Genomic DNA, 25,191 nt, shown 5'->3' with positions numbered 1-25,191 from the left:
CTAAAGAATGTTTTTATGGAATGAACTAAATTATGATAAAACAAATAAATAAATATCTAAATATGACACAATGAGAATTTTGTAGCGACATTTTTGGTACTTATTTTTCATAGTTTGAGAATTTCGTTAATTCTTTTATAATGTAGGTAAAGTTGCGGGATAATGATATTTTAACAACTCTTTTTTAACAATTTTTTGACAACATGACATGTGTCACCATTTTATTGGTCTGTTTGAATTTATTCTAAAAAAATATTTGAAACGGACCAATCACAAACTGTCACATATGCATTGTCAAAATGTTGTAAAAAAAATTCTAAGATTACGTCACTTTAGAGATGAGATCTTGTCTCTATAGTAGAAAACTTCAACACATAATTGTTGGAACTAGTGATGAAGTTTGTTCATCTTGGTAGACAATGTTTATTGTTACCATGAGACAAAAGAACAAGAACAAAAGAAAAGAGAAAAATCAATCCAAGGGATATTTGTAATTATGACAAAAAAATTGAATCACTTCAAGGAAAACATATTGTCTTAGGAAAAGAGAAAAATTGTTCATCTTTCATTGCTCAAACAAATTCAATGTATAATGAAGACTTATTGACGCTTGTGATAGGAGATAAGTTACATATTTTGAAGTATAAATTGTGGGCTTTGGTAGTATACTTTTTATATGTACCCAAACTGATATTTTCTAAGCATAAATAAATATAATTTTTGGGATTGTAATTAATTTTAAATTTTTGATATATATTGGAAAAGAAAAACATTTGACTTATGTCTTGTAAGTCCTATTACAAGGATTGTTTTCTTTTCAATATTTATACATAAAAGTTCTCTGTAGTGAAAAGTCTCTGTAATAAAAGAATATTATAATAATTCTTTTTTAATTTTTAATAATTATCAAGTCTTGATCTATGAGCAAGAATATTATTATCCCATAAGTTTTTAAACAAAATCATGCCCGTTTCTTGAGTTTAGAATATGATTTGAAACTAGTATTATTTATAATTTTTTAAAATTAAATGAGAAAAGAAAAAAGTCCATGCTCTCGTTCATTAAACTATTTCACTCTCGAGTAAACTCACGATTTCTTAAACAAATACAACCTAGCTAATAGAAAACAACAGAGAATCCAAATTTAAAAAATCACGACCTTCACATTCATCCAACCATTTACTGTTTTGAGAAAACCAATATATTGTTTTTTTTTCCTCAACATTATACATTTAACTTTTTTATTAATAAATAATAATTAAAAATTGAATGGTCTAATGATACATAAATAATTTTTCAATGAATATTTATTGGTCATAAATGACACTTCGTTACTTGTTATCCGTCTTTTCATGCAAACAACTAGTTATAAATGACACTTAGTGATTCGTTATAAGTTTTTTTCATTCGAATAACATATCAATTAAGTATATTTATAAACAAACTATTTTTTTTCTTAAAAACTAACTTTTACATTTAGAAAATAAAAAAATTATATTATCTAAAAGATTAAATTCTAAATTTCTATGATGAAGAACCAAAAAATAATCCTATAGAATTAAAAGATTGGAAAATGTATAGTATGATATCCAAACAGAACGATTAACATTTAAGACCGGTCGGTCCATCTACTGTATTAACATTCATCAACACCAGGTCAAACCAGATTAAACAAGTGACGTAAACGATTAAAGGAGACAAAACACACGTCCCTCATTTCAGTACACAAAATATATAAGAAACAGAAAACATATTTAAAATTATTATTTTCCCACTAGAAATTTACATCATATGAAAAATTAAATACATATTTAAAACTTACAAGAATTCACTTTTTTGACTTCTAAAATTTTATCTAAACTTTTAGGGACTCATATGATTGCGCAATGGAAGGTGGAACATGCCCACACGGCTCAGATTAGCCGAAAACATTCTACTTTTGTTTCCATTGTTTTTTATCCCTTTCCATTATTTATTATTTATTTATATAAATTTATTATTTCTTTTTGGAGAGTTGTTTTGTTCATAAAATACAGCTAATGTGACGGTACCGTGGCCGTTCTAAACAACGAGCCTCGTACCTCGCATGGCCCTATAAAAGCCGTACCTCTCGTTCGAGCCCCGTTTTCATTAACTGAAACGGTCTCAAATTTTCTCTGCCAGCGAGGCAGAGAGAGAAACTAGAGCGAGAGGGTGTGAGCGAACAGAACCACACATATTCTTCTTCCGTCCGGGTAAGCGAGCGTCGCCGTCGTTCTCTTTCGAGGAGGTTTTTCCGATTTGTTTTCCGAAATGGTGGATCCGTACGTTCTTGGCTGGATTCTGTTTTCCTTTCTGAGTCTCTTCGCGCTCTACAGCCTCGCTTTAGGCGGAGAGAGTCGGAATCGCGCTTCGCCGCCGAAGCCAGTAAACAGGATCGAGTTGTCGGAAACCGTGACCACCTCCACGAGTGAATGCAGATCGGATAAACGCGACGGCGACGCTGACGTCATTATTGTCGGAGCTGGTGTAGCCGGCGCAGCTCTGGCGCACACTCTCGGAAAGGTAGATGTTGTTGATCCATTACCCTTGCATGTATTATTTGGACATGTATTTGGATGTTTTGGTGATTAATAACGAATATGAATACAGACACGACATGTATTATTTGGACAAATTATTTTGTTATTGCTTTTCTTGCGTTTATGTTTTTTTAAAATTTTGTATTTATTTGAGAGGACATAACCTTTTTCACCAATGAAGGTGTGAAGATGTATGTTCCATTCTCTCACTCTTGAGAAACGGTACAATTAGGATGTTACCTGTCGATTGTCATGTGCTTATAAGCATTTTGAAGATTTTATATAGGAGATTTTGAGTTTTTCTTTTCTAAGCATCGTAAGTATGAAGATATTCTAATTTAAAACAGGTTAGATGTTCAGTGCTTTTTTTTTTTGGAATAATATATTAGAATACACATTCAAAATTGATGTAGAATTTTATTTCGATAATATCTATGCGTAATAGTTATCGTTCCAGGTTATAGTGACAGTTGGAAAAACTTTGAAATCAATACTTCTATATAAAATATTTATATTTATATATATAATTAAGTTATTGACTTGTTTCTACTATTTGAAATCTTATTATTTTTGGATGAATAAATTCAACAATTGTTGGTATTAATTATGCATGTTTGGTTTATTATTATTTTTTTTTCGAAATATGAGATCAATCATTTTCTTCTGAGTTGTGTTTCTCAGTTTTGAGGATCCGGATCTATGATTTCTGTTGTTACATTATTGTGTTTTGGATATAAAATTGTGGTTAGGCCAGTACATCACGGTTTAAGGGAATTTCTACAATTGATGATCCTGTTGACACTCTTTGCATGTCTGGCTTGGTTATTATCCTCGTACCTTTTAAGTATACTGTATGCCAAGACCAGTGGAAAATTGAACTTCGTATGGGTCAAATTTGTTCGGCACTTGCCGTTTCTATTGTGTGTTGTGTTGTTTATCAGTGAGATTCAGGACACAGATAGATATGGGTATTGACTACAGAAATATTATGTTACAGGATGGGCGTCGAGTACATGTGATTGAAAGAGATCTCAGTGAGCCTGACCGTATTGTTGGAGAGTTGCTACAACCAGGTGGCTATCTCAAATTGGTTGAGCTGGGGCTTGAAGGTAACCTAAGTATTAATTTTATACACGTCGTTTAATGTACTCCTAGATTCTGTTTAGAAATGTTCTGAGCTTTTTTCTGCTGTGTTCAATTGCAGACTGTGTAGACAAAATTGATGCTCAGCAAGTATTTGGTTATGCCCTTTTCAAGGATGGGAAACATACTCGTCTCTCTTACCCCTTAGAGAAGTTTCACTCAGATGTCAGTGGCAGGAGCTTTCACAATGGTCGCTTTATTCAGAGGATGCGGGAAAAGGCTTCCACCCTTCCCAAGTATTCATTTCTTCCTTTCTGGTTGTTACAGAGTGGCAACTGCCTATGACTCTACCCCCAAGATTCTATTTTTGTAGCAAATGAAAAGTATTTGGGATCCTATTCTACTTAGAATCTGGTGGTTCCTATAGTGTTATCTAATCATGTTATATGAATCAGTAATTCTATCAGAACAGAACTCAGAAATGATATGTGAATTAATATGTGATTTTAGTTATTCAATTGAGGTAGAGGTATTTACGTGACATTTTTCTTTTTAAATATTCTGCAGCGTGCGATTAGAGCAAGGAACAGTCACTTCCCTAGTTGAAGAGAAGGGGACAATTAAAGGTGTGCAATATAAGAACAAAGATGGTCAGGAATTGACAACATTTGCACCTCTTACCATTGTTTGTGATGGCTGCTTCTCAAACTTACGCCGTTCTCTCTGTAATCCTAAGGTCCTTTCTCCTTAATCCTAATATCAGATCCCTCAACTTCCTATAAACTGACCAATAACAATACCGAAAAAGATTATTTGCTATAATTTATTCAGATTAGTTTTTTGGTTCACATTATTCAGACTTTTTTTCTTACTAAGTTTTTATTCATCCCCTTGCTTGTAAGAGGAAATACGCAGAATTCTGAATTACTAGTAAAGTAAAAATACTTTACATTTTTACACTCATTTGACATATTATTTGCCATTCTCCTTACAGAAAAACATGTTAAATGAATGTAAGTATATCAAATTATCATTATCTATACTAATATTTTATATTGCTGTATTTGCAGGTGGATGTTCCCTCATGTTTTGTTGGCTTACTTTTAGAGAACTGCGAGCTTCCATGCGCAAATCATGGCCACGTTATACTGGGAGACCCTTCACCCATTCTATTCTATCGTATAAGTAGTACAGAGATTCGCTGTCTGGTCGATGTACCTGGTAAGAAGGTTCCTTCTATTTCAAACGGTGAAATGGAAAAGTATTTGAAGACAACGGTAGCTCCACAGGTACTGTACCCATCTATGATCTCAGTTCTATAAAATGTCTTTTATTCTTTGCATGTATGTCATTAAATTTTCATCATGTAGAATCTTGTTCACTTTTATTGGCCTGTTTTTGACGATGAAATGACAAACTATTGCAGATTCCCCCTGAACTTTATGATGCCTTCGTAGCTGCTGTGGACAAGGGCAACATAAGGACAATGCCAAACAGAAGCATGCCGGCAGATCCTCTTCCTACACCTGGAGCCCTTCTGATGGGAGATGCATTCAACATGCGTCATCCACTAACCGGAGGCGGAATGACTGTAGCATTGTCTGATATTGTGGTGCTAAGAAATCTTCTAAGGCCCTTGCCTGACCTCAATGATGCACCCACACTTTGCAAGTACCTGGAATCCTTTTATACCTTGCGTAAGGTAATGTTAGCTTTACCCCAAACTCATTGACAATGTTAGTTCTTAATATTTGTTAAGAGGGAAGTTGAATCCTCTCTCATTCTTTTTCAAATCCACTAAACCAACCTTATAACTCTTAAAGTGTTAGTAGAGAAAGTTGAACTCTTCTACTTTCTTTCTAAACTCGCCAAACCAACTTTATAACTTCAAAGTGTTATATCTCCGCTTATAAATCTGACGTTTAGTCTTTAATTTGCAGCCTGTGGCATCCACCATAAATACATTAGCAGGTGCGCTTTACAAAGTATTTTGTGCATCCCCTGATCAGGCAAGGAAGGAAATGCGGCAAGCTTGCTTTGATTATCTAAGCCTTGGAGGCCTATTCTCTGAAGGACCTGTTTCCTTACTTTCTGGATTAAACCCTCGTCCCTTGAGTTTGGTTCTCCATTTCTTTGCCGTTGCAATATATGGTGTTGGCCGTTTATTATTACCGTTTCCTTCACCTAAGAGAATATGGATTGGGGCCCGATTAATATCTGTAAGTTTTAAAAGCTATTTTATACTCCCATTAACGCTTTCTCTACTATTAAAATTTCATGAAAAAATATTACAAAATTGTGGGTGAATTCTACTACTGAATTTATAATTTTTAATAAGTTTTATCTAACTAATAAAATAGAATAATGTGAAGTCTTATAGTTTTAGTCAAGTTTTAACGTCTGAAATTTTGTTTTGTTAGGGTGCATCTGGAATCATCTTCCCCATAATTAAGGCTGAAGGGATTCGGCAAATGTTTTTCCCTGCGACCGTTCCAGCTTATTACAGAGCTCCCCCGGTTGGACAATAGTGAATATGTTTTTGATGCATTACAGAAAATCAAGGTGCTCTCTAGATGAACAAGTTAGCTTTCTTTATCTTCCTTTTTTCGGAATTTGAGAGAAGGTTGAAGTTTGTTCGTAGTTCTTTAAGCATTTTGGTTTCTTTCGTGTGTATTCTTTGTAGTATGTTGTTACTCATACACTGTATAAGTGCATGTATGATATCTCTTTCCCTTTCAGCCGCACCCTAGAAATTAAACATTTTATTCATCCAAACTATTTTTTAAGCAAATGATTCTAATTATAATTTTCATTCTCATATCATCATTTACATTTAAATACGTATTTGCTCCAACATTTTCAAGAATTTTATATTTTTTATATTTAGTACATCACAAACTTTTTCTTAACTTTTATTACTTCAAATATTTATAGATTTTACATATTTTTTCTAAAATAATTTTTCATATTTTATCTTTACTATTATGTTAACTTTTCAAGTAATTTGTAAACACTTTTAGATGTTTCTTTTTATCATAATAACTTATTATCTTTTTTTTTTATGATAATATAACGACGAATATGAAAACCAAATAAAAAAAAAAGTGAACACCAAAAGCAAAGAAATATTCTTAGAGAGTGATATAAAATTTTATATCATCCATGCATAATTCCAATTTGTTTGCTTGGTATTTATTGATCGTGACATGCTGTTTAGGTGAGTTGCGATTGGTCTGACTACAGGCCGAAACACGTCATGGTTAGGAGTAATCATGCCTATAAACAAACAAGGAAGTCGTGTTTTAATGTCTTATTGACAAACTTATTAATTTGTCCTAAATAATCAAATTCAGATACTTGTAGTATAGTTATATAATATAAATATAAACATTACTAGAGATGTGTATAATTTAGAATCTAAAATACATGTATAAGATGAAGTGCGTTGATTTGAATAATAACAATAATAATAAAGGATAAATATAATGAAAATAGATGTATAGTTAAAAAAAATAATGACAAAGGTAGAGATTAATTCAAATAAATAAAAGATATTGTATTACCAAAGGAAGATGATTTAAATTCTGATTTAAATGTATTTTTTTTTTTTACATAAAATTATGTAACCAAGGTTTGATGAGTCTACATATTCACACTGTAATGCCTGTTAATGTTTTTGTATATATTTTTTTGGGTAATTTGATTGATCTCATTAAACTCTAAATTTATAATATTTGGTTCAAATTTTTCGATTATTAAACTCTAAATTTATAATATTTGGTTCAAATTTTTCGATTATTAAACTCTAAATTTATAATATTTACTTAGATCGTGTTTCTGGGTTAAATGTACAATAATTCATTTTGACTTACAATTTTAGCTCTCCAAGTTTGATCAGAGGCTCTTTAAATTCGCCCAAACGAAGACCTTCCTTTTAGGGTTGTTCGATACACTTAAAGCTTATTTAAGCAAGTAAAGTTTGTGCAACTGAGCTTAACAAGCAGCTGAACAAATGTCTCCACTTTTTCTTAAGCAAATATATTTATGATTTTATTTTATCTTGTTAAACAAAATTACAAGAAAAAAAAAAATCTTAATAGAAAAAAAAAACTCTTATAAAATTTAATAAAAAACCTAATAGAAGATGATTTAAAAGAATGACAAGTCATTCAAGTATAGGATCAAAAATAAAAATGTGTAACATTCATCTGTTGCAATATACAAATTCAATTTTATCTCTTACTTTTAACAAAGAAGTTAAGCTTTGATTTACCATTTCACCATTTATTTTATTTATATAGATTACGAACTTTTTATTTATATAGATTACGAACTTGTGCTTGGATGCACAATTTATCTTTTTGTTTATATATATATATATATATATATATATATATATATATATATATATATATATATATGATTAATTATTTTGATAATTCCTGTTTATATTGGATTTTTTAAATAGGTCTATTTTTTATTTTTTTTTTCTAAATTAGATTTTTAAAAGTGAAAATTCAATACGATTCGATCTCAGCCGTTAAATTGGTTTAATAGAATTTAAACGAAACTTGAGTTGTCACTGTGATTTGGAATCGTTGGCAGAGATGACGAATATTTGAAATTAAGAAATAAAAAGAAGGTTTTTGAAAATTAAATTTAAGAGATGTCGAAATTAGGGTCGATGAAAACGAAATTAGAAAGATATTGAAGATGGTTCAAGATTGGAGACATAACAATTTCAGGATTAACAGAATATTCTACATCACACCATCTTCGCATCATCTTGGACCACCATGGACAAATCATGACAATCATAACAAACTAATTTTAATTTCTCATTCAACTTTAGAGAATAAAATCTTCCTTAACTATTTTTTTTTACGGAATTATATATATATATGATTCATGCTAATTCTTTTATTAAATAAGATTAGTTTATTTTTTACATAAGAAAAACATGAAGAATATTCAATAATAAGAATATTTATGTAATGATTTAATATGATTATTTATTGACAATTTTTTTAATATAAAATTATTACATGATAATTTTTTATATTAATAAATCTATATTATTTTTTTAAAATAATATATAAAACTAAAATCTATTTTTTCTAAATTTAGTTTTATTATAAGACAAAATAATTAAAAATCATAAAAGGATATAATTAAAAATTAAAAAATAGTATAAAAAAGAATTAATATTTTAAGTATAAGTCAATCATTAATGACTTATTAAATGACCAAATAATTACAAATCATGAAAAAATAAAATTAAGAAGGAAAGAAATAAAATAGAAAAAATATCAATACTTCAAATATAAGTTATTCTTTAATAATCATTATATTACAAATACATTAGATAAAAAAAATTAATTATTGTTACAATATATAATAGCATAAAAAAAGAATTAATATATCAAAAATACATTACATAGAAACTTTTAGGAGAGTGGATCAAGGTCTTTTAGGGCAAAATGATGATTGAGAGTGAATATGAGATTCTTGATAGCACGTACATTGTTTCCTGTAATAGATTAGTACAAATAATATTGGACCTTTATTATATGAGAAGGATTACCACTAGCTGAATGAAAACCCATCTTGATATTAGACTCATGAGTCTGTTTGAATCCATACAAAGCTTTGCGAAGACGACAAACATGACTAGTGTTGAAAGAAAATCCTCGGCAAACAACTTCAATTAAGGTTGTTAGCTAGTGTATGGGACTATTTTGTAGAGATGACGATGGAGAGAATAATAAGTATGGTGATAGGTTTTACCAAAGGACTCAAAATCTCATAGAAATGCAGACCTTCAACTTGATTGTAACCGCGAGATACAAGGCAGGCCTTCCTTCGTTGAAGATTGCCATCGTTGAAGTTACTTCTGTTACTCTCTATTCTCTCTCTGACCATCTTTCTGTTAGGGTTCTGCATTACCATGGACATGAAGAACGTTTGTTTTTAGAAGTTGTTGTTCGTCTCTTTGAATACTGGTTATTGTAATTTTTTTTCGGTTGTTCATTCTGAGTATACACTTTTCAATTACAAAATATTTTCTGGTTGTTCATATATCTCTGTTCATTAAAAGTATTGTTTCATCGGTGCTTTTATTGAGGCTATGGCTGAGAACACTTTTGAAAGAATTGCAAATTGAAATTCGTGGTCAAGCTGCACATATCAAAAAGTTGATAGAGCTCTTGGAACTTCAAGATAGTGAACTACGCGCTCATACTATACAGGTCCAAAATGAAACGCAAATCTTTGTACCGACTTGTGCAAACACAGTCGCAACATCAGTTAATTGGTGACCAGCTCAAGCTCAAATAATGGTGACACTCATTTCCATAAGGCATTCCACGTTAAAGACATTTCCATAGGTTTTTCCCATTTTGATGGCCATTCTACAGTGTTGGAGTGGATTTTTAAGGTTGAAAATTTTTTCCATTATCACCACACACATGATGTTGATCGAGTGGATATTACTGCAATCCATTCCGAGAAGGACGTCGTACCATGGTTTCAAATGTTACAATGTCTTAGCATGAGCCGAATTAACAACCACACTAGAGTCGTAGTTTGGGCCCTCACCATTTAATTGTCTAATGGTGGAGCTCTTCAAATTACAATAAACTGGTACCGTTTCTGATTATTACCTCAAATTTATGGCCCTTGCCAATAGATCATCTGGATCAAATTTATGACCCTTGCCAATAGATCATCTGGATTACAAGCAGATGCTTTGCTAAATTGCTTTTTGAGTGGTCTTCATACTGAAATTCGTCATGACGTCATTGCTTTATCCTCAATCTCGTTGTTGAAAGCGGTTGGATTGGCCAAATTGTACGAGGAGAGATACTTGCTAACATCAAAATCTAGTCCTGTGCCTATTCGAAGTTATTCCCATGTTTCTGTTTCCAATAATGTTTCCCAACCCATCTCTAAATCCATTCTTAAATCTTCACTTCGACCATTACTACCAACTCCTAACACACCACTTTTAAAAGATTCAACTGTTAAAAAAATAAGTGCAACTAAGATACAAATTTGTAGAGAGAGAATTATGTTATTTTTGTGATGAAAAATTTACGTTCAACCATAGATGTCCGAACAAGCAGTTCATGTTGTTGCAATTAAATGACCCTGGTGATGAGGAGGAACCTGCTTCTGTTGACACTGATTAGTCAATCATCATTGAGGAAACACAGGTTGATAATAATCATTTATCACTTAATGCTCTAAAAGGGGGCAATAGTGTGGGCACCATCAGATTCTTAGCTTATGTGGACACGTTACCTATTTCAGTGTTAATTTATGGTGGTAGTTCAGACAATTTTTTGCAACCTCGTATAGCAAAGTTCTTAAAACTTCAGTTGAGCCAACTCCAACATTTAGGGTGATGGTGGGCAATGGTAATTATTTGATAGCTGAAGGCTTGGTTAAGAACTTGACCATTCAGGCTCAAGGAAATATGTTTCAGTTTCTAGTCTATATTCTTCCCATTTCAAGTGCATATCTTATATTGGGTGCTAATTGGTTGAAGACTATGACCTCACGTGGCTGATTATGCAACATTGACTATGAAGTTTTTACATAATGCTAAATTTGTTACCTTACAAGGTGAAGTAGATCCTATTCCAGTTCAGGCTCAGTTGTATCACATTCGTTCTACGGTTACTACTCAATCCATAACTGAGGTGTATACAATGGAGATGGTGGATTCCACTCCACCACCCATGCCTTTTCCAGAATTACCTGTTGATATGGAACCTGAATTGGCTTTCCTACGATGCTACGCCACCATTGCACCATCTGACATCCGCAAATTAAATAACCACCTCATTAAAAGAACTTTGTTTGAGGTTTATGACTTTTCGTACATATTTGAAAGAGTTGTCATAAGACCCAACATGGTCTTTTCTTTTGCAATATTAAATACAACATTACGAGATAATGTCAATCGAATAACTATAGAGCTTGTCGGTCGAGAAAAGTCGAATCTTCATACTTCATGTTTTCTGGTTGATGTCCCGAGAGAGATTGATATAGCTTTTTCTGATACAAATAATTTTCAGTCTACATCTTCCAAAAGCCAAATTTTGTATCATTGAACTTCTTAATTTTTACCTTTCCTTTATCTACGACCATTTCTCCCACTTAAATCTGACCACCTAAACCCTAAACCCTAAACCCTTTGAACAGTTGATTACAATAATAGCAACCAACTTTGATATCTGTTGTTAGGAAATCATACAGAATTTCTCTTAATCAGATTTGTGAGAGAAAATATAAATGCAGAATAATAACACTCAAAATAGAACTCTTGAAATTATACTGCAAATATATTATTGATAAAGAACAATTACAATTTCACCATTCCCTCTCTTAACTTATTTCTTGCCTATGTTTCTTCTCTACTTGTAGGAATGCATTACAAAGAAATAAGCAACATGTATTTATAAGTACACGTAAGCAATATTCTTTATTTACTTTGTTTTCCCATTTTTAAGCTTTCTAAACTATTATTGATTTTCCACTTTGTGAAACCAAAAAGTAAGCATCCGTATCTTTCTCTCAACGGAGGATGCAATTGTCTTTATTGAGTTGACCAATTCTAACAATCTTCCACTTGAAGACTAATTTCAATTTGTATTCACACCTTGATCATTGTAGCAATCCTCCATTGAGAAATTGGTAGAATTAGTCTACTCAACAAAGAGAATTGCATCCTCCATCAAGAGAAAATTAGGGATGCTTACTTTTTGGTTTCACAAAGTGAAAAATCAATAATATCTTAGAAAACTTAAAAATAGGAAAACACAATGAATGAAGAATATTGCTTACGTGTACCTATAAATCCATGTAGCTTATTTATTTGTAATTCATTCTAACAAGTAGGGAAGAAACGTAGGGAAAAAAATAAGTTAAGAGAGAGAAAGGTGAAATTGTAATTTTCAATAATATATTTACAACATAATTTCAAGAGTTGTATTTTAATTGTTATTATTTTGTATTTATATTTTCTCTCACAAATCTGATTAAGAAAAATTGTGCATAATTTACCTAACAAAGGCTGAAACACATTTGAATTGCTGATAGTGGTAGTGTTAACGCATAGAGAGGAACCTGTTAAAGAAGTGGGAGACATAGATCCCGTCTTTAAGTCTGCCTTGAAGAACAGTCTCCGTTTTTTACATTACAAAAGTTAGGATAAAACTAAAAAAATACATTGTTGTCTCGTGTAAATTGTGAGACATTTAAGATATTTTTGGTACATGCAAACGATTTTTTTAGAATAAAATGAGAAGAGTTAGGAAGAGATGATAGAACAGCAGACACAATATGTGTAATAGGCAAACCCGTGCCATTAGCCAAAGTAATTTTTTCAGTACAATACTATGAAGGCTGGAGGAGTAATTTGTTGGATCATTCATTACATGGTGAGATGCCCTGTTGTCTGGATACAACAAAGAATCAAGAAGAACGCAGGAAGTCGAAATCGAAAACTGATCACTAGTGTCATTGTTAGGAGAGGCAACTTGAGAGTTCAAATTTGAGGCTGGGGGTCATAATCTTGATTGAACCGACGCCAACATTCACAAGCAATATGATCGTGTTTGAAGCAGATTTGACACTTAGGTTTGGATGAACTGGTTGCGTGTTGAGAAGTTTACCACTTTGAGCGGTTGTTGTTTCATGGAGTAAAAGATCATCCTCCTTTGTTGAATTAATTTTTTCTGGAAGCTGTTCGTCCTCCACGATTTTGTGACCGACCATGACTATTATTATTCCAGGAATTGATAGAAATAATGTCATGAATCATGGAATCAATTTCCTTATGTTTTTCCAACCTTTTTTCTTGAGCAATCTCGTCAACAAAGCACGGATCTATGTAAGAAAGAATGGAGGTGACGAACGCATTATAGTGGTCATGTAAACAACCTAATATCATCTTAATGTGATCTTCTTCAGTGTTAAGGAACCAATAGCAGCTGAGAGATTTAGTCAACGTGGAATCTTAAACACACCTCTTCACGTTGAGGCATATATATTTTGAGCATGAGATTAAACATTAATGAGTGATTCGATAGTAGCTTGATAGCAGGTGAAACGATGAGTCCAATAAACTACAAATCTCATTAGGATAGACTCTAACTCATGACTCTAATACCATGACAAGAAGTATAATTTAAGGCTAACCCAACTCTACAAATTTGGCTTGTAAGTTGAAGTTTGCACCTATTTATATACTGTATTTGGTTCATTGTTTGGATGTTTGGAGATAAGGAGAAGGGAATAAATCAAAGGAAGTAGAGGAAGAGTTGAAGAGCATGGTAGATAGTGTTGATTTTCCTTCCTTTTGTTTGGATGATTAAAATCCACCCAAGTTGGGGGAAACCTTTAAATGTTCATAAAAATAAAATACAGTGGATACAGGATCACTTGTTAATCCCTTTCTCCTCGTTCCAAAAATAACCCAGAAGTAGTATCTATCAAATGTTTCATGTAGTGACCCTTACCTTGAATTCACTACTAGAAATTCTGTAATAATATACATTACTCCCAAATGCAGTTGATTATTGGAAGGTCTCAAGGTCTCAGTATACATTAATAAAATGTTTGCAAAGTTGAGTAGAACAAATTTACAAAAGTCTCCGAGAAGTCCCAATAGTGTTCAGCAAATGAATTAATTGGGTAAAAAATAATTTAAAAGATTTTAAAGAGGTCATTGGCGTCTGATTGCAATGCTTATCAATAAAATATGTCCCTGGATAATCAATCTCAGAAAAAAAAAAAAAATTCAATGCATCCAAGGGCAACAATTTTACAATAAAACAGATCAACACCATCATTATTAATTTATGATGGGATAATTACCAAAAATTTAGTAACAACAGAATCATAATTTAGTTGGATCATAATTCTATTCTAGGACAGCTTAAGAGTACCTTGGTGATTAACCCGAATACCTCATCTGGTTGTTGTGCAGAATTGGACAATTACAGATTCTGGTTCTTCCTTTCTTTTTGTATGGCTTCATACGAACACATTACTTCTTTGAACTTGGCCTCAGAAGCCTCTATCAAATTTTCACATCCAAGAATCAATAATGCTATGGTCGGAGTTAAAAGGATCCTATTAATGACTGGTAAAGGCATACCTCTATTATCCTGGTTCTGGTCAGGATGATACTGCATTGCCTTGGTTCTAAATGCTGTCTATGGAACAGATAAGATAAACTTTGTAAAATGAAACTAAGACCTAATAGAGCAATATATATAACAGAATAAGGAATTTATATTAAGATGTCCAAAACCAAGGTAAAAAGATATGAACGCTAAGTACATCCTTGCTGCAAACTAGATGTTATAAAAGGTGTTATACTAAAGTTTATAGTTAGTTGTTGGTCTATCGTACATAAAATTTGTGTGTGATACAAACTCCTTTATTATAGAACTTTCCATAAGAATTTTGGCAACTTACCATAGGCTTTTGCTTGACCAATATTCATCATCTGAACAAAAATAGATTACAATCTCTGAGGCAGCCTTGTAACTTTACATTAAGCACAAACAGTAATGATCTTATTTTTCGTATGGACTCACTAATTTCCAACAAATTGATTACCAAACTGACGGTTTTATTAAATAAGAAGGGTGCAAAACCAACCACCCATCAAATAATATCAACCAAAGGGTCAATCTTAGCCATTTCTTACATATCCGATGCTAACAAGGAAAAATAGGTAAAGATTATCACCATAATTCCTAAATTGATATCTTTATCAATACAAATGTGATGCATAAATTTAACAAAGCACAAAACAATATAAAAAGAGATAATGATAATAATGATAATAACAATAATAATAACAAACAAAATAAATGCAAATTTACCTTAATCTCGGCATCTGTATAGGGTGTTGTTCTAAACCTGAGATTCATAAAAGGGAACCATTAACAGCAACATGAATGCAAAACAGACATGTTATTACCAACTTATTATGTAGACAGTACATTGTTCATGTCTGGTTTTCTGTTATCAAATAATGTTCAATCAACTTTCAACAGAAACCAAAATCACATCCTTTTTTATTGGGTCATAATCACATATTGCTCCAAATGAGACATTACTCTAACTCCTCCATGTTGTATCATATAATATTTTCAAGGTTTAATTACTCGGGTAGTCCCTAGGATAGAGTGTCTACTTGGTTCCCACTTTTAAAAAAGTATCAATTTCATCCACAATTCGTTTAATGTGCATCCATCAAGTCCATTTCGTTAATTTTTAAGTAACAATATTAACAGTGTGGTGATGTGACAAAACATTGTGATGATATGGCAAAACAAGCGTAAAAATATACTAAATAAAAGAAAGAAAAGGGAATACAGTAACATCAAATCGCTCGATGGACCAACCAGAACGCATCATATCATGATATGTGCCACGTCATCTCCACCTTCATCACCAAAAATCAGAAACCCTAATTCTCCTATATACCACACCGCCGGCAACCATGGGCCACCAACATCCATCGTGCCGAAAATCACGAAGTCACCATGGCGTTCAACCTTCATCATCGCAAACCTAAATCACGTCACCCAAACTCCACGGTCAACCACCATCAACTTGAAAACCCAAAAACAACCACCGCGCCACCACCGTGCCTGAACCACCGTGCCTGAACCACCAATAACCTTTGACCTGCAAGTAACCACAAAAACCAGTACAAACCCAGAAACAGAACCAGAGGGAATGCGAACCCAATCACGAGACCACTGAGAGCATCTCCTCCATGCCCCACCATTATCTTTTTCGTTCAACCACCCAATCGTGAATCAAAGAACCAGAAAACTACCAAATCTCTTCACTAGAAAACCTAAACCGAGAATCCTTTCACAACCACTGCAATGCGGCCATTGCGAAACCTCTATGCCACCACCACAGAAACCCAATCAAACACAAACCCACCATGAACCACCAAATCACACTGCCACGAAGAAACCCTAAATCACAATCTCCTTTGTGCTTCCTCGTGCATCAACCATGTTTGTCTTCTCCACCAGATCATGACATCACCCTCGCCGGCCACTGCACCTTCCTCTTTCTTCTCTTCGCACCTGCAAACCCAGAGAACACAACAAAATCTATTCAAACCACCAATCAAAACCTCAAAATCCCAAATCAGAAAACCAAAAACCTAAATCTCCAAATCTCCATGGAACCCTAATCACGAATCCCTTTCTTCTTTGCATAGTTAGAACCTTAAATGAGCCATCTCCATCACCAACCTGCAAAACCAGAAGACCTAGGAACTCAAAAGGACCATTGATTTGGGATTGGAGGGTGGATGAATACCAGGAAGAAAGTCATAATGCGTTACACGTTGCAAATGTATTGTCACATCTCTCCCCTCTTTTGCCATATCACTACACTGTTAATGCCGTTACTTGAAAATTAACGGAATGGACTTGATTGATGTACATTAGACCAATTGTGGACAAAGGTGATACTTTTTTAAAAATAGAGACCAAGTAGACACTCTACTATGAAACTGGGACTACTTGAGCAATTATACCTATTTTCAAATATTCTAGTTATAGACATTTTCTTCATATCAACATGATTCTCATATTATAGCAATATGAAATGCGCTATCTTGTGCTCTGTCATGTTATAAAGTAGTAAGGTTGGTATTTTCTACCAAATCACACCTTATACAATCCAATATCTGATATTACAAAGGCAAAGTTACAATGCCTAACATTGTACTGTGATAAATCATGGAAGGACATTACCTTAAGAATTGTGATAAAATATAAAATATTAAATAAAGAATTTAATTTTGATATAAACTAAGAGCAAACAAGCACATGCACGTGATTACTCTAGCAACAATGATCTCACACATATATAAGCATTGAGGTGAGGTGGCGTTCCTAAGACTGGGATTGTCTTGGTTATCCTCTGACATTATCTTTCTTGCTGTTTTTGTTTTTAAAAGTCCCAGAATTTCAAAATACCTTCTGGCCGTAAGGAGCTTGGCTCCATTTTCCAATTCAATAAATAAATACCTATCACATTCTGATGTATCCATCTCCTGCTAATACAGGGCGTTGAATACCATTAAAAGTTATACTATCCAAGACTCCCAGTATCCTAGGCTCCTCACAATGCAAATGTACAAGGGAGGGCCACTGTGCACGGCCTTACCTTTTCATTTGCAAAGAGAGTATTCGGATTCAAACACATGATTAACCGATCACCACCAAGACACAACTTTACTGTTGCGTCAGGTCTCACTGAATAAAATAACACAATACTTCTGTAAGTACCTGTCAAGACCCAAAACTGAGTAGTGATGTGATAGTGAATAGTTTCTGCTCTCTCCTGGAGTGTGTTGATAATTTGCCCACTGCTCTCTGAAGGATTCTTCGGCCTTCCAATACCAATCATCTCTTTGAAAATGTTGATGATCTGCACCACCACCACTTCCCCTCCAGTTCTCGTAGCTTCTTCTACGCTTATCCCTTTCTCTATTAAACACACTTTGCATGCGCTTTATACGTTCCTACAAAAGCAACCTAGAATCAAGACACGCTACCTAGCCTCAACCAACCAATTAAACATCTAAGCAAGCAAAGAAAAATACACAATTTCTTTTACTTACTGTAGAGAAGAAACTAAAAAATACACACTACAGTCAAATTTGCTTTCATAACAAAGTACTGACTCAGGATCCCCCATCAGAAGGATCGCATTACATCTCCCATTTTATTTTAAAAGGCAATGTTTAACTAAACAATAATAATAAAACAAGATTGAAAGTAAAAGAATGAATAGTTTATGCAGAGACACGTCTAATAACAAATTGTTTTGCATGCTAAATTTGTTGATTTTTTCTCTAGCTATTTTCAAAGTCATCAGTACCATGATTTATGATTTTTACAATGATAATATATAGAAATTAAACTATACTAGAAAACTCACCACCCTCTCCACCTCCTCCTCATACTCTTCTTGCAGTCGTTTATTGTACCTCTTCCATGCTTCTTCTTGGAATGATGATCGAAAAGAACTGCCACTCGCTCCTCTTGACTGCGACCTGGACAGCTACAAAGAGTTCAACAAATGGCATGAACCATCATTTTCATTGTGATTCCTCTGCATCTCTAGCTTGCAGTTCAAACACAAAAGGAAAAAAGAAAAAAAGAAAAAAAGGGCTTTTCATAAAAAGCATAATCTCCGAAAACGTAAGTGGAAAATTTATGTTCATAGAATAATAACATTACTAAAACAAAATATGCCACCCAAAAATCAAAGCGATTCTTGTGAATAGCTCATCAGATCAACTTCTTCACACGATGCCAAAGGCAACCATCACGAAGATACTGTAGATTATTTCACCGTGGAGGATCACCATGGTTCCAACAAATTTCCATGTAACACGTAGTCGAGTTTTATTACCGTTTTTTCGTAAGTTGAAAATTCTAATAAATAAATCACTTAAGGATTGGTTAGAATGATAAGCAGGAGGTACACCGGACCATGTAACAATTTCTTCAAAAACAAGGTTGGTGTGAGAAGGACAGAACAAAGTGCAACTGAGAATAACACTAAGATCATTATTCTGTCAAAAAAAAGTAATAAAAATATACTAGAATTGAAATTTCACCTAATTTCTGACAAAAAGTTTGCATGAAAATCGGCATATATTCATCATCGAAGTGAAATTTCAACTATAATTGGAAAACAAAGGTAACAGCAGTTAAGGAACTGCACGTATTTCTAAAAAAAGCAGGAAGATACATACGATTCGAAGAACAACATGAAAAGGAAACAAACAAACTAATGCGGAGAACTAACGGAGAAGGCAGTGACGGCGGCGCCGAGTAATCCAAAGAGGAAAACTCCCCAAAGCTTGATATCATTCGCTTTCTTTTCGTTCCGATCGTTTTCGTCTTTGTTCATTTGAGAACCAAAGCCAGCAATATCACAATTCAACGATTCCAATCACCAATTGTTGCACAATCCAAACACGTTTCTTCTCTCTCTGCCGCGATTGCCATCAAATTCTCCTCTCGCTTCTCTTCCAGTTTCTATTCAACTAAAGCACCAGAATCGATCCGGTCCGGTCCGGTCCAGTTATTAATCCGAACATCACTATGACGTGGCACCAATCACCCGGTTCAAATCGACCTTTTCACTTATTGGGCCACAATGGGCCATATCCAATAGGGCCTGGCCCATTCTGAATTACCGGTTCGACACGTTGGATTCCACCAACCGACACACCAACATCCCCTCTTCACTATTTTTTTTCATCATTGCCATTGCCATTGCCACGAGAAAAAAAAAATAAATAACACTTTTTATTTTTGTTATGATTCTCTCTTTTCTTTCTATTTGTATTCTGTGTAGTCCAGATCTAGCTTTTGCAGAATGCAAGCTCTGTAGGATTGTTTCGTTTATCGGTAATTCGTGATTTTTGGTTCCTTACGCGTTTTCAGAGCACTGATGTAGCTTTCGTCGTGTTTTCTCATCGGCATTGTGGTGAAACCGTGAAATCGTTTTTCATTCACGTTTTTCTGATTTGTGTGTTGCAGATTACTGCAACTAACATAACGTGTTTGTGCTGTAAGACGATTTGAGGATTGAAAAGTTATGTCGAGGAGACCGGGAAATCCTTCTAGGAGGTTCGGTGACAATGGCGGTGGATTGTTCTCTTCGAAATCTAGGTCGCCGCCGGTTTTATCGATTGCACTCGTAGTTATGGTGATTTTTTTTTTTTTTTGATTGAGTTAATAAGGTGCTTTCACTTTCGGTGATTTTTTTTTTTTTTTCTGATTGATTTGGTTTTGGTAATTCTACAGGGAGGTTTGTTTGTCATTGGTTATTTTTACCGGGGCTCAGGTTTGTTCTACATTTTTCGTTTTGTTACTTAGATGTTTCTTTAGCTTGCTTTGTTTATCTATGCAATTCAACGTCACGTGTTTATTTAACAGGTGGTGTAGGCAGCCGTTTAGATGCTGTTAGCAGGCTTGAAGGTAATTTCTAATATTTTACCTCTGTACTGTGAGAATTTATTACATGGTCCTAGATCTCTACGATCTTGACCAATATACATGTGAGAGGCACTTTCAAATTTTAAATTTTGACTACCTAATACTTTGAAATTGGTCTTGGACCATGTAATAATTTCTCCTAGACTGTGATTTGTTTCACCGTCAATTTCTTTGTCTATTTAAGATACGAACAAAAGTTGTGTACATTCTCTTAAGTACTAATAGTGCTGATATCTTAATTGGAATGGGAGTTTTACCTTGTCAGTTTGCGTAATCCTTTAACGCAAACCTTTATTATGTGAATTATGTGGTAGAGTGGAAAATAACAGAAACAGTATCTAGAGAACTGTATTTGAGTTTAGTCCGAAAGGTACGTTGGTATGCTGTAAGTGGAATTATGTTGATATTTTAGTTGGTATGCTATAAGTGTGTAGAGCGGATAAGTTCGTTGATGATTATGTGAGGTTAATTCCTAGTTAGCGGAGAAGGTTTTTTGACACACTTGATGAATTTCGTTTAAGTTGATGTCTTAAGCAACAGAGCAAGGTTTTGTCATTTAATTATTGGACGTGCATGGTGGAGCTTTGTCACAAGTGATTGTTTTCTCATTTCGTTTGAGGTCTAAGCTCGACTGATGGTGGCTTGCCCCATCAAATGTGATTTCGTTGTTGTTGTGTTTTTTGTTAAGTGATAAAAAGACTTCAAGAACACTTTCTAGTCTTTGGAATCAGAGGTGTTTCTGTAATCATAAAAATTTTATGGTGTTAAATCTCATGATGCTTTTGTCTTACCGAGTTGTCCATTAGAGGCTTAGTGCTGCATGTGAATCCATAGCATACAACAGCGTGGCTACTTTCTCCACTATAGGAGTTTCTTCTGTGATTTGTTGTGATATAACTAGTTATATATGGCTCTTTTTGAAAAAATAAAGAACGGAAAAAATTGGTCAATAATTCATTTTTGTCAGACTTGATGTTTCTAGCAGATTAAATGTTGAGTTATTTCTCTTTATTGAAATCTTATTGACTTTTATTCATGTCTCCAAAGGTTGAAAAATCTACACTTGTACATTCTTTTTTCTTGTGGTAGTATGTGTTTGTTCAATTGAGATTCTTGAAGGATAGCAACTTATACCATAATATAAAGTCCATATTTCTTTCTCGAAATGCACTTTTTACTGTCGTTTTCACTGTTTTTTTATTGCATTATGATAGCAATGAACACAGAGAAGGAGAAAAGATAGAAGAAACTCTTGTATTATTGCTCACTTTGCCTAAACAAAACAGAGAAGAAGAAACCCTCACCGCGCGAAATACCGCTACCTCATTCCCTATTACCCCAAAATGCTAGCCTTCTAAACACGTGCTCGCCCCTCCCCTCTATATTCTCCCTTTCTCTCTCTTCAAAACAGAGAAAGAAATATTTCTGTTACGATCCCAATCATTAGGTGTGTGCAGGTGGACCCGACGAAATGGGTTTCCACTTCTTCCTTTTATACACCTTACTAAACTCCCCACTTTGCCCTTTTTTTCTTTAGAATTATATTCGTATCAAAACAGAAAAATGTTTGTTTGGCTGTTAGTGCCTTCTTATTCTAGTTAGTTGTTTTATCTAGTCTTCTTGTTGAGGATAGTGATAATATGATATTTTTTCATGTGTCAGCAGCTGTCATCCTGAGTTGTATTATTGCTGTGACACTTCCAGTTGGGTTCAGACTGACTGCGCATAACTTATGCGCATAACTTATGATGGCCATCTTCATACAGTTAATGCAAAACTGTCCAAACATATATTCAAGATTAAAATAGTTGAAGTTGCTTACACTAACTGGATCTTACATAATATGAGTGTTCTATACATTTGTCCTACCATGTAGTAAACAGTGTTTATCAATGATTTACATCTTATCTGTGGTATCCCTGTTTTTTGTAATGACATTATTCTAAAGATTTAATGATAGGTTGAATAGGTTTCATGAAAGTTATTTTCATATTACTCCACTTTTCTTTGCTATTCTAATTTGCTGTTTACAATACCCACATATACTCGAACAGTGATGAATTTTGTTAGTATTTGGGTTCAGTGTTTGGATGTTTGGAGAAAACGAGAAGGGAATAGATCAAAGGAAGAAGAGAAGGAGGTGAAGAGCATGACAGATAGTTTTGATTTTCCTTCTTTTTGTTTGGATGATTAAAATCCTCCCAAGTTGGGGGAAACCTTTGAAATGTTCATAAAAATTGAATATACTGGTTAAAGGAGCACATGTTAATCCCTTTCTTCTTGATCCAAATATAACTGAAAAACCATGACCTTGTAGTATCTATCATATGTTTCATCCAGTGATCCTTACCTTGAATTCACTTCTAGGTTTTCTGTAATAATATACATTACTTCCAAGTGCAGGTGATTATTTGTGCAGTGGAGAGGTCCAACAAGCGATTCCCATTTTACAGAAAGCATATGGAGATAGCATGCATAAAGTTTTACATGTTGGTCCTGATAGTTGCTATGTGGTCTCGAAATTGCTGAAGGAGGAGGAAACTGAAGCCTGGGGAATAGAACCATATGATATAGAGGAAGCTGATAGTAGTTGCAAAGCACTTATCCATAGAGGCAGTGTGCGCGTGTCTGATATCAAGTTTCCTCTTCCTTACAGGCCGAAATCTTTCTCTCTTGTAATTGTTTCAGATGCTCTGGATTACCTATCTCCAAGATACCTCAATAAAACTCTACCGGATTTGGTGAGGGTAGCATCTGATGGCATTGTAATATTTACTGGTAAGAGCATTTCATGGAATTTTATGCAGATTCCCATCAATGAATTAAATGTTTTCTTCTGTCTGCAGAATTTATTATTATGTGAAACTTGCGTTCAATCAACTAGCATTACGGTTTTTGATAGACCTAAATAGAAAATGGTGTCAGTTGATTCATGTAACTGATCCCATTCCCATCTAGCTGTTATTGAGTCCAAAAGTTTGGTTGTTATTGTTGGAGTGAATAATCCAGTATGGTATTAATGTTTCGAGCATAAATGTTGTTTGAGGTAGTGTATTTGAGCTTATGTGAACACTTGAACTCCCTTTTATTTGACTTAGAAGTATGATTTCCTTTTACCGGTGTTAATATTGATGAGTTGTTGGGAGCTTGCGGTTTAAATACACTGCTTTTTCAGTTCCTTAATAGACTAACGATAGTAAAATAATCTCTTGGTTCTGTCACTGACTTCTGATGAAATCTATAATGAAGGTTTTCCTACCACTCAAAAAACGAAGGTAGCGGATGTTTCTAAATTTGGAAGAGCGGTGAGTAGAATTTACATAAAGAATAATAGAATGTTATCCATATTTTTATAGATATATTAATTTCAATTACTGGGCCTGGATGCACAGAGGTCCTTGATCCTAGACCTACATATATATACCTTTCATATTTTATATATATAGAAAAAATTAACGGATTCGTGTTACTTCAGGCCAAGATGAGAAGTTCATCCTGGTGGAGCAAGTTTTTCCTCCAGATTAACTTAGAGGAGAACGAAGCTGCTTCTAAGAAGTTTGAACAGGCTTCCACCCAGAGTTCGTATATTCCAAAGTGCCAAATATTTCACTTGAATTCACTTCATTGATGAATGGGATGGTACAGCATTAGAGATCTCTTCATGTTGCTTCTCTGTTCTCATTTGAAACAATTCCTTCTACAAAGGTAATTTAATTCTTTAAAACATACTCGCCTTAGACGGAGTGCATCAATTCCATTGATAGATTTTTATTCTTTGAATTCCAGCCCCTGGCTGCAAAAGACAATCAAGATAGTATTTCACTAAATTATTAGTTGAGTTAGGCTATCTATAAGTAAGGTGCAAATATTCCTTGTTTTGTTGAGATATACATTAATTAGATGTCATCATATGTCCTTGAGTAATATATGTCAAAAGGTTGGATAAACCACATTGTTTCCCTTTAGTTTACTTTTATCTCCGCACCATCGCTGTTGTAAACAGTAAGAAACATAATACCTTATCATGTACCCCTAATATTTAACTAATGATTTTTTGGTCAGCAATTTATAATTATTATTTTTTTCTTATTTTTAACAGATAATTCAAGATATAATTCGCAAATATGAATAAAAATTGTGAACTTTTTTCTTGTTTTTCTTGTTTTTCTTGTTAATATTATTAGTCGAACTAGCGAATGGACGAATATAGTTTGATGATTGCTTATGTTTGGAGAAAATTTATTTGTAAGCATGGGATAGAAAAATACCCATATTAACAAATAAACAAACATAATGAAATTATTTTTCATGTGTTAAACATTAAACTTAGTTTTACATTTATATGAAATAACTTGTATAATTTAGTTTTACATTTCATGTGATCTTTTGCTTATTTGCTTTCACAAAATGTTTCTTTCCTTCCTTTAAATAAAGAGACAGAATTGTCTTTTTTTTTTTGTATACTTTCTTTA

The 25,191-nt window shown here is 33.5% G+C and overlaps 3 protein-coding genes across 6 annotated transcripts; 2 read left to right on the top strand and 1 right to left on the bottom strand.

Moving 5' to 3' along the window:
• Positions 1–2,091: 2,091 nt before the first annotated feature.
• On the top strand, positions 2,092–6,413 carry LOC106765138 (squalene monooxygenase). Its single transcript, XM_014649645.2, has 8 exons — positions 2,092–2,544; positions 3,559–3,670; positions 3,766–3,940; positions 4,212–4,380; positions 4,715–4,933; positions 5,071–5,346; positions 5,585–5,863; positions 6,065–6,413. Exons 1-8 carry the CDS (start codon positions 2,293–2,295, stop codon positions 6,170–6,172), a joined length of 1,590 nt encoding a protein of 529 aa, XP_014505131.1. The 5' UTR covers positions 2,092–2,292; the 3' UTR covers positions 6,173–6,413.
• An 8,034-nt stretch (positions 6,414–14,447) lies between these two features.
• Positions 14,448–19,789, bottom strand: LOC106764667. 3 transcript variants are annotated; one of them, XM_014648989.2, is made up of 6 exons: positions 19,521–19,789; positions 18,645–18,759; positions 17,990–18,225; positions 15,548–15,584; positions 14,812–14,869; positions 14,448–14,730 (listed from the first exon to the last, which is right to left on the bottom strand). In XM_014648989.2, the coding sequence occupies exons 1-6, from the start codon at positions 19,583–19,585 to the stop codon at positions 14,651–14,653; spliced, it is 591 nt and encodes a 196-aa protein (XP_014504475.1). In that variant the 5' UTR covers positions 19,586–19,789; the 3' UTR covers positions 14,448–14,650. The 3 variants fall into 3 exon arrangements, with proteins under 3 accessions (XP_014504475.1, XP_014504474.1, XP_014504476.1); XM_014648988.2 differs by having other exon boundaries at positions 18,645–18,767; positions 19,521–19,783; XM_014648990.2 differs by lacking the exons at positions 14,448–14,730; positions 14,812–14,869; positions 15,548–15,584 and adding an exon at positions 15,815–16,774 and having other exon boundaries at positions 18,645–18,767; positions 19,521–19,786.
• Positions 19,790–19,978: 189 nt separating this feature from the next.
• Positions 19,979–24,784, top strand: LOC106764666 (uncharacterized protein At3g49720-like). Of its 2 annotated transcripts, XR_001375960.2 has the most exons (8): positions 19,979–20,128; positions 20,261–20,429; positions 20,528–20,567; positions 20,660–20,701; positions 23,123–23,497; positions 23,969–24,024; positions 24,195–24,424; positions 24,506–24,784. XR_001375960.2 is itself a non-coding variant. In XM_014648987.2 (7 exons), the coding sequence occupies exons 2-7, from the start codon at positions 20,319–20,321 to the stop codon at positions 24,345–24,347; spliced, it is 777 nt and encodes a 258-aa protein (XP_014504473.1). In that variant the 5' UTR covers positions 19,979–20,128; positions 20,261–20,318; the 3' UTR covers positions 24,348–24,784. The 2 variants fall into 2 exon arrangements, 1 of the variants encoding a protein (XP_014504473.1); XM_014648987.2 differs by having other exon boundaries at positions 24,195–24,784.
• Positions 24,785–25,191: the final 407 nt, after the last annotated feature.

The sequence above is a fragment of the Vigna radiata genome, chromosome 6 (assembly GCF_000741045.1).
Source record: "Vigna radiata var. radiata cultivar VC1973A chromosome 6, Vradiata_ver6, whole genome shotgun sequence".
Classification (NCBI taxonomy): domain Eukaryota; kingdom Viridiplantae; phylum Streptophyta; class Magnoliopsida; order Fabales; family Fabaceae; genus Vigna; species Vigna radiata.
Note: the sequence above shows the minus strand (reverse complement) of the source record. Positions and strands in the feature narration are given on the sequence as shown.